The sequence below is a fragment of the Cheilinus undulatus genome, linkage group 13, assembly GCF_018320785.1.
Source record: "Cheilinus undulatus linkage group 13, ASM1832078v1, whole genome shotgun sequence".
Lineage (NCBI taxonomy): Eukaryota > Metazoa > Chordata > Actinopteri > Labriformes > Labridae > Cheilinus > Cheilinus undulatus.
This window is the reverse complement of record NC_054877.1, coordinates 44,341,519-44,354,065: the sequence shown is the minus strand read 5'-3', so window position 1 is coordinate 44,354,065 and position 12,547 is coordinate 44,341,519. Positions and strand designations below refer to the sequence as shown.

The 12,547-nt window shown below is 37.6% G+C and overlaps 1 protein-coding gene across 1 annotated transcript in view; it reads right to left on the bottom strand.

The window, feature by feature from the left end:
* Window positions 1-12,547, bottom strand: part of LOC121520480 (cadherin-6-like) — a 170,750-nt gene that overhangs the window by 42,308 nt on the left and 115,895 nt on the right. The window contains exon 7 of the mRNA XM_041803944.1: window positions 8,621-8,871. Coding sequence (XP_041659878.1) covers window positions 8,621-8,871 — 251 coding nt within the window. The remainder of the gene's footprint in view (window positions 1-8,620; window positions 8,872-12,547) is intronic.

Below are 12,547 nucleotides of genomic sequence, written 5' to 3'. Positions count from 1 at the left end.
TAGGTTAAAAGAGGCAAAACTTGGGAGAAAACACAGTAAGAAGGGTATAGTAAGTGGCAGAATAGTATTAAATAAAAAATAGACAGAAAAGGTGATGAAATCAGATAAAAGGAAATGGTAAAAATGGGTTAAAAGAAGCAAAAAGAGACAGAAAAACTGGTGAAAAGGGGTTTAAATGTGGCAACAAAAGTAAAAAAAAGGCAAAATGGGTTAAAAATGTGCAACATTAATGAAAAGTGGCAAATTAAAATGGCAAAATTTGTTAAAACTTTTTTTAGGGGCACAAATGAAACATTTCAGCATCAGAACCCCATAATAGCTTGACACACTTTTCATCTCCAAAATCAGGAAACTGTTAGCCAGGATGCTAGCACCAATGCTACTGACCCAACACTTTTACATTATTCCTATCAATAACTGGGGTGAGCCAATCCTCTGGGTTTGCCAGTCCCAGCTAAAACTGTTGGCAGGTCTGATGGTGGAAGAAAATCAAGAATAACCTCATTGTTTAAGTAAAAATCACAGTAACTAACTCTGCTACTGCTTCTCGTCACCAGCATTAACCAATGTCAACCTCAGCTGGAGGCTCCTGCGTAAAAATGTCTTCCTTTGTCAATGGTTTAAACCAAAATCTGCACACATAATCAATCAGTTGGACTCTTTTGAATCAGTTTTTCCCTTTGCACAAACAAACAAACTAGTTCTACTTAAGCCTAGCCGACAGATTCAAACATAAACCTGTGATTCTGAAACTCAACACGGTACAAACATGTTAACTGCTGTTGAGAGGAATGGTAAAATAAGGGGGAAAAAGTTGTGCTCTGTCAAGTTGGATAACAGCGAGTGTTTCTACTGTAACAAGTCAAATCAGATAATTGTGATGGCTGGAAGCTGCTGTATTCTGCCCTCTCCTCCTTTTCAATCTCACCGTAGCCTTTTCAAAACATCAGAGCTACTTGAAAATCTCTTCCCACTGTCTGCAGACTGCGCACAGAGCAATCTCTATTTTTGAACTAGTTGCTGAATGCAGCTATTCACAGCTTCGCAGCACTCCACAGATAATGGAAGTGCTCTGCCGCCGCCGCTGCCTGTCAAAGAGGAGGCAAACTGCTGCGTGAACAGGAGCTGCATATGAACGCTGGCAGCCTGGATCAAGGCCACAATATAGCATCATACTATTATCAGCTCTTAATTATGCCCATTCAATCTCCATGATTGATTTCCATAAGGAGATGGATGAATATGAAAGCAAATATTGTCTGAGAGCACGCAAGCTCCATCATGATTAGAAAGCACTCGACAGAAAAATAATAGATGATACAGTCACAGTAACAAAAGCCCAAACGCACAGATAATTGGGATGGTGTTTGTGTGTGTGTGGCCCCTATGACACTTAATTTTAAGAGCACTCCATGCTCCTGTGCTCATTTTAATTGGAATATGTTCCTCATCAGTTGGCTGCTTTAAATGTGGAGACATAAGGGCTCAGCTCCAGTCTGAGCGCCGTACTGCTGTCACACATCCATTCACCCGTCTCTCCTCAGCTCATCCTCAGCCTCCTCCGTCTTAACTACATTTTTGATCATTTGTTCTAGGGCAGAGCAATAGGGACCAAAATTCAGATCTCAATATACTTAGCTCAGATGCTGATACATGGTACATGTCTGGAGATTTGTCCATGAAGTTATCACAATACCAGAGTTTCAAACTCTGATAGGATTCTAGTAAATATCAAACCAGACAGAGGCCTGTTTGATGCAATGGCAACAAAAACAGAAGTCCTAGAAGCCCAATATTGGGCAATTTTAATGATAAAAAATGCAACCAAACTCCTACACAGTCTCAGTTGTACAAAATCCTTTTTCAAACCCCCTTGTGTTTCAGAATGATAAAAATTATTTTAATGATGGGTGGGATCAAAACAAACACAAACCTAATAATATTCAGTCAGATTTTACCAGAGCACATGTGCACAAAGTCTAAAACATGCGCAAATAGATTGGCAATTTTTAGAATAGCAGTCAGATAGCTCTGAATGAAGGAGTCTTAGCCAAAAAACAAAGTTCTTCAACTTTTAAATTTAACCCCCTCTTAAAAAGCACACATTTGTGTGCAGTTTAGACAGTGCATAGGATTTTGCACGGGTGTTTTACAACTAAAACAAGAAGTTGCCCAATACCAGATGCCAAGATCCTCAATTTTTGTTTCAGTTGCCCCAGCTCCTTGTCAGTTCTGCCCCCTTTTCCAAGTATTGCTAATGCAATATGCAATTTAAACAGTATGCAGGACTAGCTATAGCTAAATTATGATCATATAATTATTCTTGGGTTAATCTTATGTATTTTTCAACAAGTTCAAGCAATAAATAATTCCATAAATAAGACCATGTGTATTGAAAACAATACACTTATTTCCAAAGCATTTAGCAGCATGAATCTGAATGGAGGTTCAACAAGCTTTAAGCTATAAAGGAGGAGGCTAGGGTGGGGGAGGTGAGGCTGACTACCAGCTGAGGTATGACTTTCGTGAAGTAACACTAGGCTTCATCAGTTTTAGATAGAATGAGCTAACTATTTTTGCTTGTATTGCAAATGTGATGTCATTTGCTTTGTTTAAGTGCATTTTTATGTCACGCATTTCAATTAAGAAAAACATACATAAAACACAAAAAGAAGGATTTTTGTAATCCATTATAAAAAATGACACTTGAATGTTTGCATAATGTGCATAAAATCTCCACTGCTGCAAAAGAATGATTTATTAAACTGGTATTTTGACACATTTCAAGTTAAAGAAATATTGCAACTTCTGCGATTTGAAAATTGCAGCAGGCCATATTGCGATTTCATCTAATTTGCGATTAATTGTCCACCCTACTTATACATCCTACTATATATAAGGGCAACAATGTCAGTATTGTTCTGGTTTTACTTGTTTCTACCCAGGTGAGCTGCCTTCTCCAAATGTTGGCAACAAAATGTGCATAGTTTCAACAGTATGTGGGATTTTGCATGCAATCTTTAACAATTATAAAAATTCAATCCCCAATATTAGGTATCATGAACTTCAGTTTCTGCTTAGATTGATTAGCTCCCCTGACACTTTTATAAACTTCTCTAAAAGTTGTCAACTTTTTCGTGCAAGTTAAGATGGTTGGAAGAGTCTGCATGCAATTTCTGATGTCTGAAACAAATTTTGGCCAAAAATGAGTCAGGAAATTCTATTTATGTTTTGGATGCCTTAGCTCCATGTCAGTTTTACCCATTTTTCGAAATGTTGCCAACATATTTGTGCAATTTGGACAGTTGGCAGAACTTTGCATGCCAATTTCAAAGATTAAAACAATAAATTGACTTATATTTAGGATAGGAATGCCAACTTTGGTTTGGTTTTACTTGATCTTAGCAAGTTGAGCCTTTTGGTAATGTTGCCAGCAAAAATTGTGCAGGAGTTTGCATGCAGTTTTTGATACTAAAAAACAAACTTTGGCCAAAAATGAGTAAAGAAATTCTATTTATGTTTTGGGCGCCTTAGCTCCACGCCAGTTTTCCTTGTGACTAGTCAGTTCCAACAACTTCTCCAAATGTTGCCATCATATTGGTGCAGTTTAGGCTGTGCTCTTTCTCTTCTTTGGTTGAAAATATGACGAAAGATCCTTAAATTTTGGTCCGTTTTGATACAGCATTCATTAAAATGAATTCATTTCCTCTGATAATACACAGATAAATCAATATAAACTGGATATGCTGCCCAGCTCTGCTCTGTGTGGGTCCTTTGCTCCGTCCTCTTCCTTGTTTTTGACTTAAATTGGCCTTCGGGAAAGTTTGAACTCATTTGAACACTCTTGTACCTCCTGATCAATACCCACTGCAGCAGAGCAAATTACAGAGGGCTTTAGGACGGTTATTTCGTAAACATCAGGAAATTCCCAGGATGTTCTGGAGACGTTTGAGTAATGGACAATTACCAACAGGAGAGCAGCAGAGCTCAAACAATCCTAATGCAGAGTCTCAATAATGAACAGCACTGCAGCCAGGCACTTTAAATGAAGCCTGGAGGTGCAGCTTTTTGTTGTAGATAGACTCAGCAGTTTTCATTCTGATGGCTTGGTTTATCATTTTAACACTGATTACTGTACACCTCGAACCCACCAGCTCTTCATATTTCTCCTCTGTTCCCTCTCAGACTCCTATAGGATCTCATCTGGAGTCTTTGGAGAGCTCAGGCTCATTTTAAGTCAAACTTCAACCGACTTCACTGAAGTTTTGCTGAGATTTTTAAAACAGAAGTGGAGAATCTGAAGATGGAAGTGTTTTTAAATATTACAACTCTGCACTGCATAAACCAGCCTCTTGTTTTTCATGCCTGCTTGAATGTCTGATTGAAATGCAACAAAATCCTGAACATTTGAAGGTTTAAAGGCTCTTTAAAACTGAATTGTTATCAATTTGGGTATTACTCTCTTTGTGCTTCAACCTGGCAATTTTAAAAAGGAAAGTTAAAAGATAAACGTGAAATTGGAACGAATCCAAAGTTTGTGCATGTTTATGTTTTGTCCTTTATCTGTCCTTTTTATACATCTTTGTTTATGAGCGTCAACAGAGGAGACAGCTTGATTATGTGAGCGTTTAACAGAACTCTCAAACATGTTTGACATAAGTTCTCCGTCTTTAATGGGACAAGTTATTCAAGGTTATCAAACTTTGTCTGTTTGAGAGCTAGCGTCATAAATCCAGGGACAGATGCCCTAGTTGATCAGGAACTGAGCATTATCAGCCAGTTTTCATTGAGGATGGTTTCACTTCAGGGACCTGGGCTTGGATATGAGTACACTTGACCCCTTAAGTCTGGCTCCACTTTTTGATATGACAGGAAATCCTTGAGAGTAAACAAACCTTTCACCAAACGAAAGACTCAGTGTGCAATTTAGACAGCGTCTAGGAGTTTGCATGGATGTTTTACAATTAAAAACTAAATATACAGTGCTTAACAAATTTATTAGACCACCTTAACCCTAACCAAAGTAAGGTTTATGCCACAGCTGCCCTAAATTAACAGCATTAGTAATTACCAAAATCATTTTTTATGTTTCTGCTATGGTTAATACACCAATATGTAGAGGCTCTTTAACCCAAATGATATTTTTAATGCTAAAATATAATTATTATTGTTATCCATGAATTTTCAAATTTACTGATTTACAAAAAAAAACTGAAAAAATAGTAAAGCACATTAATGTTTCTTGATTGATATGTCAAATTATAGTTACTTACTTGCATTCCTGAACAGAAAAATTAGTTTTAGTGGTTGAATGTTATGCTTGATGAATTTGACTTCTCAGAGAAGCCCAGTGAGCCGGCTCAAATTTGGGTGAATTCAGTTTGAAATCCCTCATTCCTGTTCAAAATGGTAAAACGTGGAGATAACTGAAAATGAAAGAGTCCGCATTAAAGCACTTCATGATGCTGGATGGTCTCTGAGACAAATATGACAGGTGGTCTAATAAATTTGTTAAGCACTCTATATTATATTAAGAGTCAAGATCTTCTATTTTTGTTTCAGTTGCCCCAGCTCCTTGTCAGTTCTGCCCACTTTTCCAAATGTTGCCAATGCAATATGCAGTTTAAACAGTATGCAGGACTTCTCCCAAATTTTTTTTAGCTATAAAAACAATTAGATACCAATTATATAATGTATCAATAACTTCTATTTATTTATATATTTATTTATGTCCTTCCATGAACTTCTCTACTTGTCAAGTTGTCAACGTAGTTGTGCAAGTTAAGATAGTTCACATGCAATATTTGATGTTTAAAAGCAAATTTTGACTTAAATTGAGTCAAGTTTTGGCTGCCTTTAGCTCCTTGTCAGTTTCAGACATTTCAAAAATGTTGCTGAAATATTTGTGCAGTATTGACGGTTTGCAGGACATTATATGCCCTTTCTGATGATTAAAACAACACACTGACCTTTATAAAAGGGCAAGAATTCAAATTTTCTTTTTTGGTTTTACTTTTCCTTTTTAGTTATGCCCACTTTTCCAAATGTTCCCAATGCAGTACGCAATTTTGACAGTCAGCAGTATTTTGCCCACATTTTTTAACAGTTACAACAATTATATCCCCAATCAATAACTTTTGTTTCGATAGAGTATACTTAGTTCCCTGCCACTTTCACAAACTTCTCCAAAAAATCAACTTTGTTTGTGCAAGTTAAGATGGGTTGCAGGAGTTTGCATGCAATTTTTGATTTCTAAAACACATTTTGGCCAAAAATGAGTCAAGAAATTCCATTTATGTTTTGGGTTCCTTCGCTCCTTGCCAGTTTTAATAACTTTTACTTTTACTTTTATTATATAGTATAGTATATAGTATAGCACCTTTAAAAACAAGGGTTTACAAAGTGCTTTGACATGCAGAAAAATAAAGCAACAGAACCCACACAAGAGATAAAGACAGCAAAACAACGTCAAGAGAACACTCAAGGCAAGACAACCAAAACAAGATCCAAATCCAACCTACAAATAAACCCAAAAAATATTATTACGCCAACAACCTGAGACATTATTAGACATAATGAGAGCTTATATATCCCATGACAACACCAAACTAAGACAACCTAAAACATCACTGGAACTGAGACATCCTAAGTTACCAAAAGAACTAGGATATCATCAAAAGAACCCATGAGAACCCAGCCAACACTGGAACCCAGCAACACAACCTGAGACCAAGGGGACTGATGTTTTAAAAAGTAAGTAAAAGAGAGGCAATAAACACCACAAATATTTAAAAAGGCAAAATTAGAATGAAAAATACCTATGTTTCATAATGTTATCAACATATTTGTGCAATTTTGACAGTCTGGATGCAATTTTTGATGATAAAAACAACAAAGTGCCCTATATAAGAGAACAACAACTTTTGATTTTCCTTGTTACAAGTCAGTTCAAACAACTTTTCCAAATGTTGCCAACAAATTTGTGCAGTTTAAACAGTGCATGCAACTTCCATACCAGCAGTTGTGCAATTTAGACAGTGTGCAGAAGTTTGCATGCATTTTGTTTTATGATTAAAAACAATAAATTGCTCTGTATAAGAGTGCAAGTTTGTAATTTTTTATTTAGGTTTTCCTTGTTCCTAGTTCTACTTACTTTCCAAAATACTGCAACAAGTTTGTGCAATTTAAACAGCATGCAGGAGTCTGTGTGAAACTGTTGATTGCTTAATAATAATAACTTGTCTCATATTGGGTTTCAAGCACTTTTTTACCTCCGCCAAGCAGGTTATGTGATCGGGTGGGTTTGTTCGTTTGTTCGTTTGTTAGCATGAACAAACTCAAAAAGTTAAGGAGGGATTTTGATGAAATTTTCAGGAAATAGCAGAAATGGCATAAGGAAGAACTGATTAGATTTTGGGAGTGATCCGGATCACCGTCTGGATCCAGCAATTTTTTAAAGGATTCTGTACTATTGGGAGATAGGGCTAATGGCAGAGGTCGGCACTGTTACCACTTTACACCAGGAGATGGCGGACATGAGTAACTTCAATCCCAGCAGCATTTTTGGGTGTGTTTCTATTTAACGTTTTGGAGTTTATAGACTTTGAAAGACGCACGCTCGGTCGAGGAGACGAGTTAAAGCATAACAGCGAGAAAGACAGCAAATTGTAGCGAGAATACTCACAATGCTGGGAGGAATAGAGGAATATTCCCCCTCTGCCATGACTTCCAGTCATCCAGTGAGACCATGGGCCAGACTGTCAGTGCATCTGTTGGCACCAGCAGGCAATGCTTCTGCCATGACAGTCCACCCATAGTGAAGCCAGTGCTTTGCCTCACCACGTGTTCACCCCACCAGGGAGGGAGTAATCGGCGAATGCCGTGGTGGGGGGCACATGGGGACGGATCCAGGAATTTTTTTAAGGATTCTTCACTATTGGGAGATAGGGCTAATGGCGGAGGTCTGCGCTCTCAGAGTGCTTTTCTAGTTTTTATTATGTCCCTTGCTACTTTTCAGTTTCCCTGCCTTTTCCAAATGTTGACAACAAGTTTGTACAATTACAAACTATGCAGAAGTTCACCTTAAATTTTTGATAACAGAAAAGCAAAAAATTGCCTAATACAATGTGCCAAAAACTTCTATTTCAGGTTGCAAACCTTACTCTCTGCCAGCTCCACACCAGAAGTTGTGCAATTGAGACAGAGTGCAGGATTTTGCATGCAATTTTTGATGATTAAAACAATAAAGTGATAAAAGAGTCATAAAAACAAGTTTTATGTGGGTTTCTCTATTCCAGCTACTTTTACAGATGTTGCCAACAAATAAGACCACTAAAGGCAGTGTGCAGGAGTTTACCTGCTAGTTTTAAAAATAGAAAAACAACAAATTTCCTTATAAAAGGTAGAGATAATTTCTATTTCGGTGTACAGTGAACACAACTGTGCCCTGAGCTCAATTAATATTATAATGTTTAATGTAGTGGAGGATTATAATGTTAAAAGATGTTTTTAAAGTCAGTTAATATTTGAAATTGTCTGGTGTGTAGCCAGCCTGTTGAGATCTTAGCTTGTGTCCGAGATCAGTTGAAGTAAAAGTACTCAGACTGAGCTTTTCCCTTACTTGACCATGCTTCGAGCTCCATCGGGGTCTATGGCGCTGACTGAGCCCACGGCCACGCCCACTGCCGCGTCTTCCTTCACCTCCATCAGGTAGCTTGCTTTGTCAAACATCGGTGGCTCGTCCACATCCTCCACGCCGATCCGGACCGTGGCCATGTCTTTAGTGCCCCCCGACATGAAGCGAGGGTCCAGCTGTGTGTTCTGGACCTGGATCTCCACAGTGTAGGACGGCTTCTTCTCAAAGTCCAAAGGCTGCAGAACCACAGGGACAAACGGCAGTGGTTAAAGAGGGTGATTCTGAGGATACCTTAACTGTATATGCTGGTACAACCAACAAGAGACCTGCAGACAAGTTTTTATTATATGGCCATCACACGATGGCTGTGAATTTATGGGAATTTCTGTGGCTTTTTGTCTGTCATACTTGGTCAGTGGACTTTGACTTGTATGACTTCTCAAAAAGCTTTTACAGGACATCTCACACCCACCCATTCACACTCTGATGGCAGAGGGTGCTACATACATGCTCAGTGTCATCTATGTTATTCCATTCCAATGCATTCAGTCCTGTATACCAATGCAACCAATTTAACAGTAAGATAAACAAATAGCTGCTTTATTAATTCTGAGGGAGATTCAAGACATCCTGCATTTCATGAACCTACAACTGTCAACGTACTTGTGCAAGTTACAATGGTTTGCAGGAGTTTGCACAACATATTTTGATATTTCAAAATAAATTTCAGCCAAAATTGAGTCAAGAAATTCTATTTTTGTTTTGCTTGCCTTAGCCCACTGCCAGTTGCATCCATTTTCCAAAAGTTGCTATAAATTTCCACAATTTAGCAGCTTGCAGGAGTGTGCCAACAAGTTTTGATGATTAGATCAATAAAATGCCCATTACAGGAGAACAAGACCTTCAAGTTCCAAGCCAGTTCTGCCTACTTTCCAAATTGTTGCCAACAAATTTTTGCGATTAAAAGATTGTGTAGGACTTTGCTTGAAATTGTTGATGATCAAAAATAAAAACTTGTCTGATATTGGGTGGCAAGAGTATCTTTTTTGTGTTTTTATCCCTGCTACTTTTCAGTTCTACTGCCTTTTAAAAATGTTGCCAACAAATCTGTGCAAGCCTTAAATCTGTGAAAAACAAAAAAACAAAAAAACCCCAAAACAAAACAAAAAAAGATTTAGATTTTGGTTTAACACACATTTCAAGAATCACACAATATGTATGTCCCTTGTTAATGCCTTAAATCAGCTGAAAGTCCTCTTCCATCCTAGTAAACACTTTAACACTAAATTTCGCACTAGATCAGCTATTCTGGTATCCACTGGAAACAAGACATGACCTGGGTTTCGTCCAATCAGAGACAAGTACCAGGGTCCTACCTTTTCCGGTTTCATGAAATATATTTCGTACTCAGTGAAATTTATTTCGTGCTCCATGAAATATATTCATGCTCTGGGAAATATGTTTGTGTTTTGTGAAATGTATTTGTGTTCTGTGAAATTTATTTTTGTTTTGTGAAATTTATTTTTTTTCCGTGAAGTTTTTTTTTGTTCCGTGAAGTTTTTTTTGTTATGTGAAATTTATTTGTGTTTTGTGAAATTTATTTTTGTTCCGTGAAGTTTTTTTTGTTATGTGAAATTTATTTCAGTTCTGTGAAATTTATTGTTTTCTGTGAAATTTATTTGTGTTTTGTGAAATTTATTTGTGTTTTGTGAAATATATTTTGCGCTTTTGAAATATCTATTCCTATTGGCCTTCAGGGCAACCGTACATTTAAATGTATAAGGGTGAAGAAAGAAACAAACCTAAGCATTTAAAAACACTTTGAAGATTAAAGACTGAACATGAACAAAGAAAAGACCTCAACTGGTGTAGGTCTGTTGGTTCAGTCAAAAACTTTACAAACTCATTAGTACAACTGGCCAGAATTTAAAGTTGGTATATGCCAATAATCACAGCCAAAATATCAGTTTTAAATATCAGCAGAAATTCAATACCGATCTGCTGATACTGATGATTGCCTTTTATCTGCCAATACCGATATCAGGCCGATAGGATCATGCATCTCTACATAAAAACCTTTAGTCTGAAGTTTAGAAAACACTCAGAAAGCAGTTATAATTGAGTACTATTTATCTGCAGCTGTTGGTAAATGGGGTGAAGTTGGTTTTCAGATTGAATTTAGCAGCAGCTTAAATCATCTAAGCAGTTTAGCGTCCGCATCCCTGTGCTGAATATCATCAAATATGAATGCTTTGGTCGTATGCGAGAACAACCTCACCCAGTCTAGGATGCAACTTTACCCCAATTTCTAGATCAAAATAAAGCTTAAAGACCCTGTGAAGTGAAATCCATAATTTGTGTCTAACACACTAGATATGTTGGAATATAGTTGCTGTAAACATGTAAAAACACTGAGATCTACATGTGACTGAATTTTGGATTCTTTCATGGCTTGGTTTCATGTGGGCGGGGCCAATATGTGGGCTTGTGATGTCACAAGCCCACAATAGGGAATGACCCCGCCCCTCTAACACTACAATATAAAAATCACAGAGCAGTTCATCTCAGTCCAGTCTGTTGTTAGCTGATGTCACTGCCTTTGCTGAAAGTTAACAGTCAGTTAAATGCTGTTTTTTTGTTCATTGTGAGGTAAATGTGCCAAATCTATCAGCCACAGTGGCCTACAGAGCATTTAAAGCATGATAACAGAGATTTGAGCCAGAAAAAGGGTCAAGAGGCAGGCTAGTGGTGCTAGTGCTTTCCTCACGTCAGATTGTAACATTTTTAATTTGAGAGGATCGTTTTTCTCCTGAGTGGGCGTGGCTTCAGCTCATTCAACAGACACGCCCACATCGTGGAGCAGATTTACTGCCTCGTTTTTCATGATTTTGAAGCGTGATTTTCTAAACTGTGAGATGTTTTATTTGACTGAAATTTGACCATAACAGTGATCTGTCATACAACAAACCTAAATACAGATTTATTTTCACTTTACAGGGTCTTTAACCAAGCTGTTCCTGTGAGATGCTCTCAGTGCTATCAGTTCACTGCTACATGAGCATTCTGTCAATGCAGCAGCCATGAACTGGAGCTACAAAATAATAATAATCTTGTGCATCTTAACTTGCAAAAAGACAAATTCTTCCTCTCCACATAAAGTTTTTAGGTGGACAAATTGGTTCTAAAATCATTAAATATGCATCCAGCCAATGGGGCAAAGAGGGAGGGTTTGTACATGGTAATAACATGTCTTCATTTAATTGAGCTGCTGAGAGTCTGAATGACAAAAGAGAGAAAAGAACAGAACATGCTGTTGCACAGGAAGCTCTAAGATTAATAAAAACATGGAATAAAGCTGCTGATAGATTCAATCTAATGACAAATGATGATAGTTCTTTTCTAAAGTGAAATCGCTGATGAAATTTGTTTCTCTACAACAATGCAACAAAGCTTCAGATTTACTTCTGCAGCTCGACACGTGCTGTCTTTTCTTCTTTAAGAGAATCACAGATATTTTCCTCAGCTCGTATCCTGCTGACAAAATATCATTACTTCTTTGTCAGAGCTTCCAGACATGAACAAAGGAGTTTCTAAATATCAATTGTTACTCCACATCAGTAAACAGGCACTCTGTGAGGACACTGTGATTCATTTTTCAAAATCCCGCAGCATAAAAAGCTTCAGTCCTGCGTATTAGCGCCTGCTGCAGAGGCTGGGACGGGGGGTTGTGAAGGTAAAGATGAATAAGTTTAATTTGGTTTCTTTCATCTGTCAAGCATGCCCAGGCTTTGCATATTTAACAGTACGTGCAAAACAGACTACGTGGGCAGGGTCCTTATGAGCAGAAAGTGTGGGATCTGCTGAATCATTGCTTTAGAATTAATTTGGTTTTACCAAAGCTGTGAGAGGAAT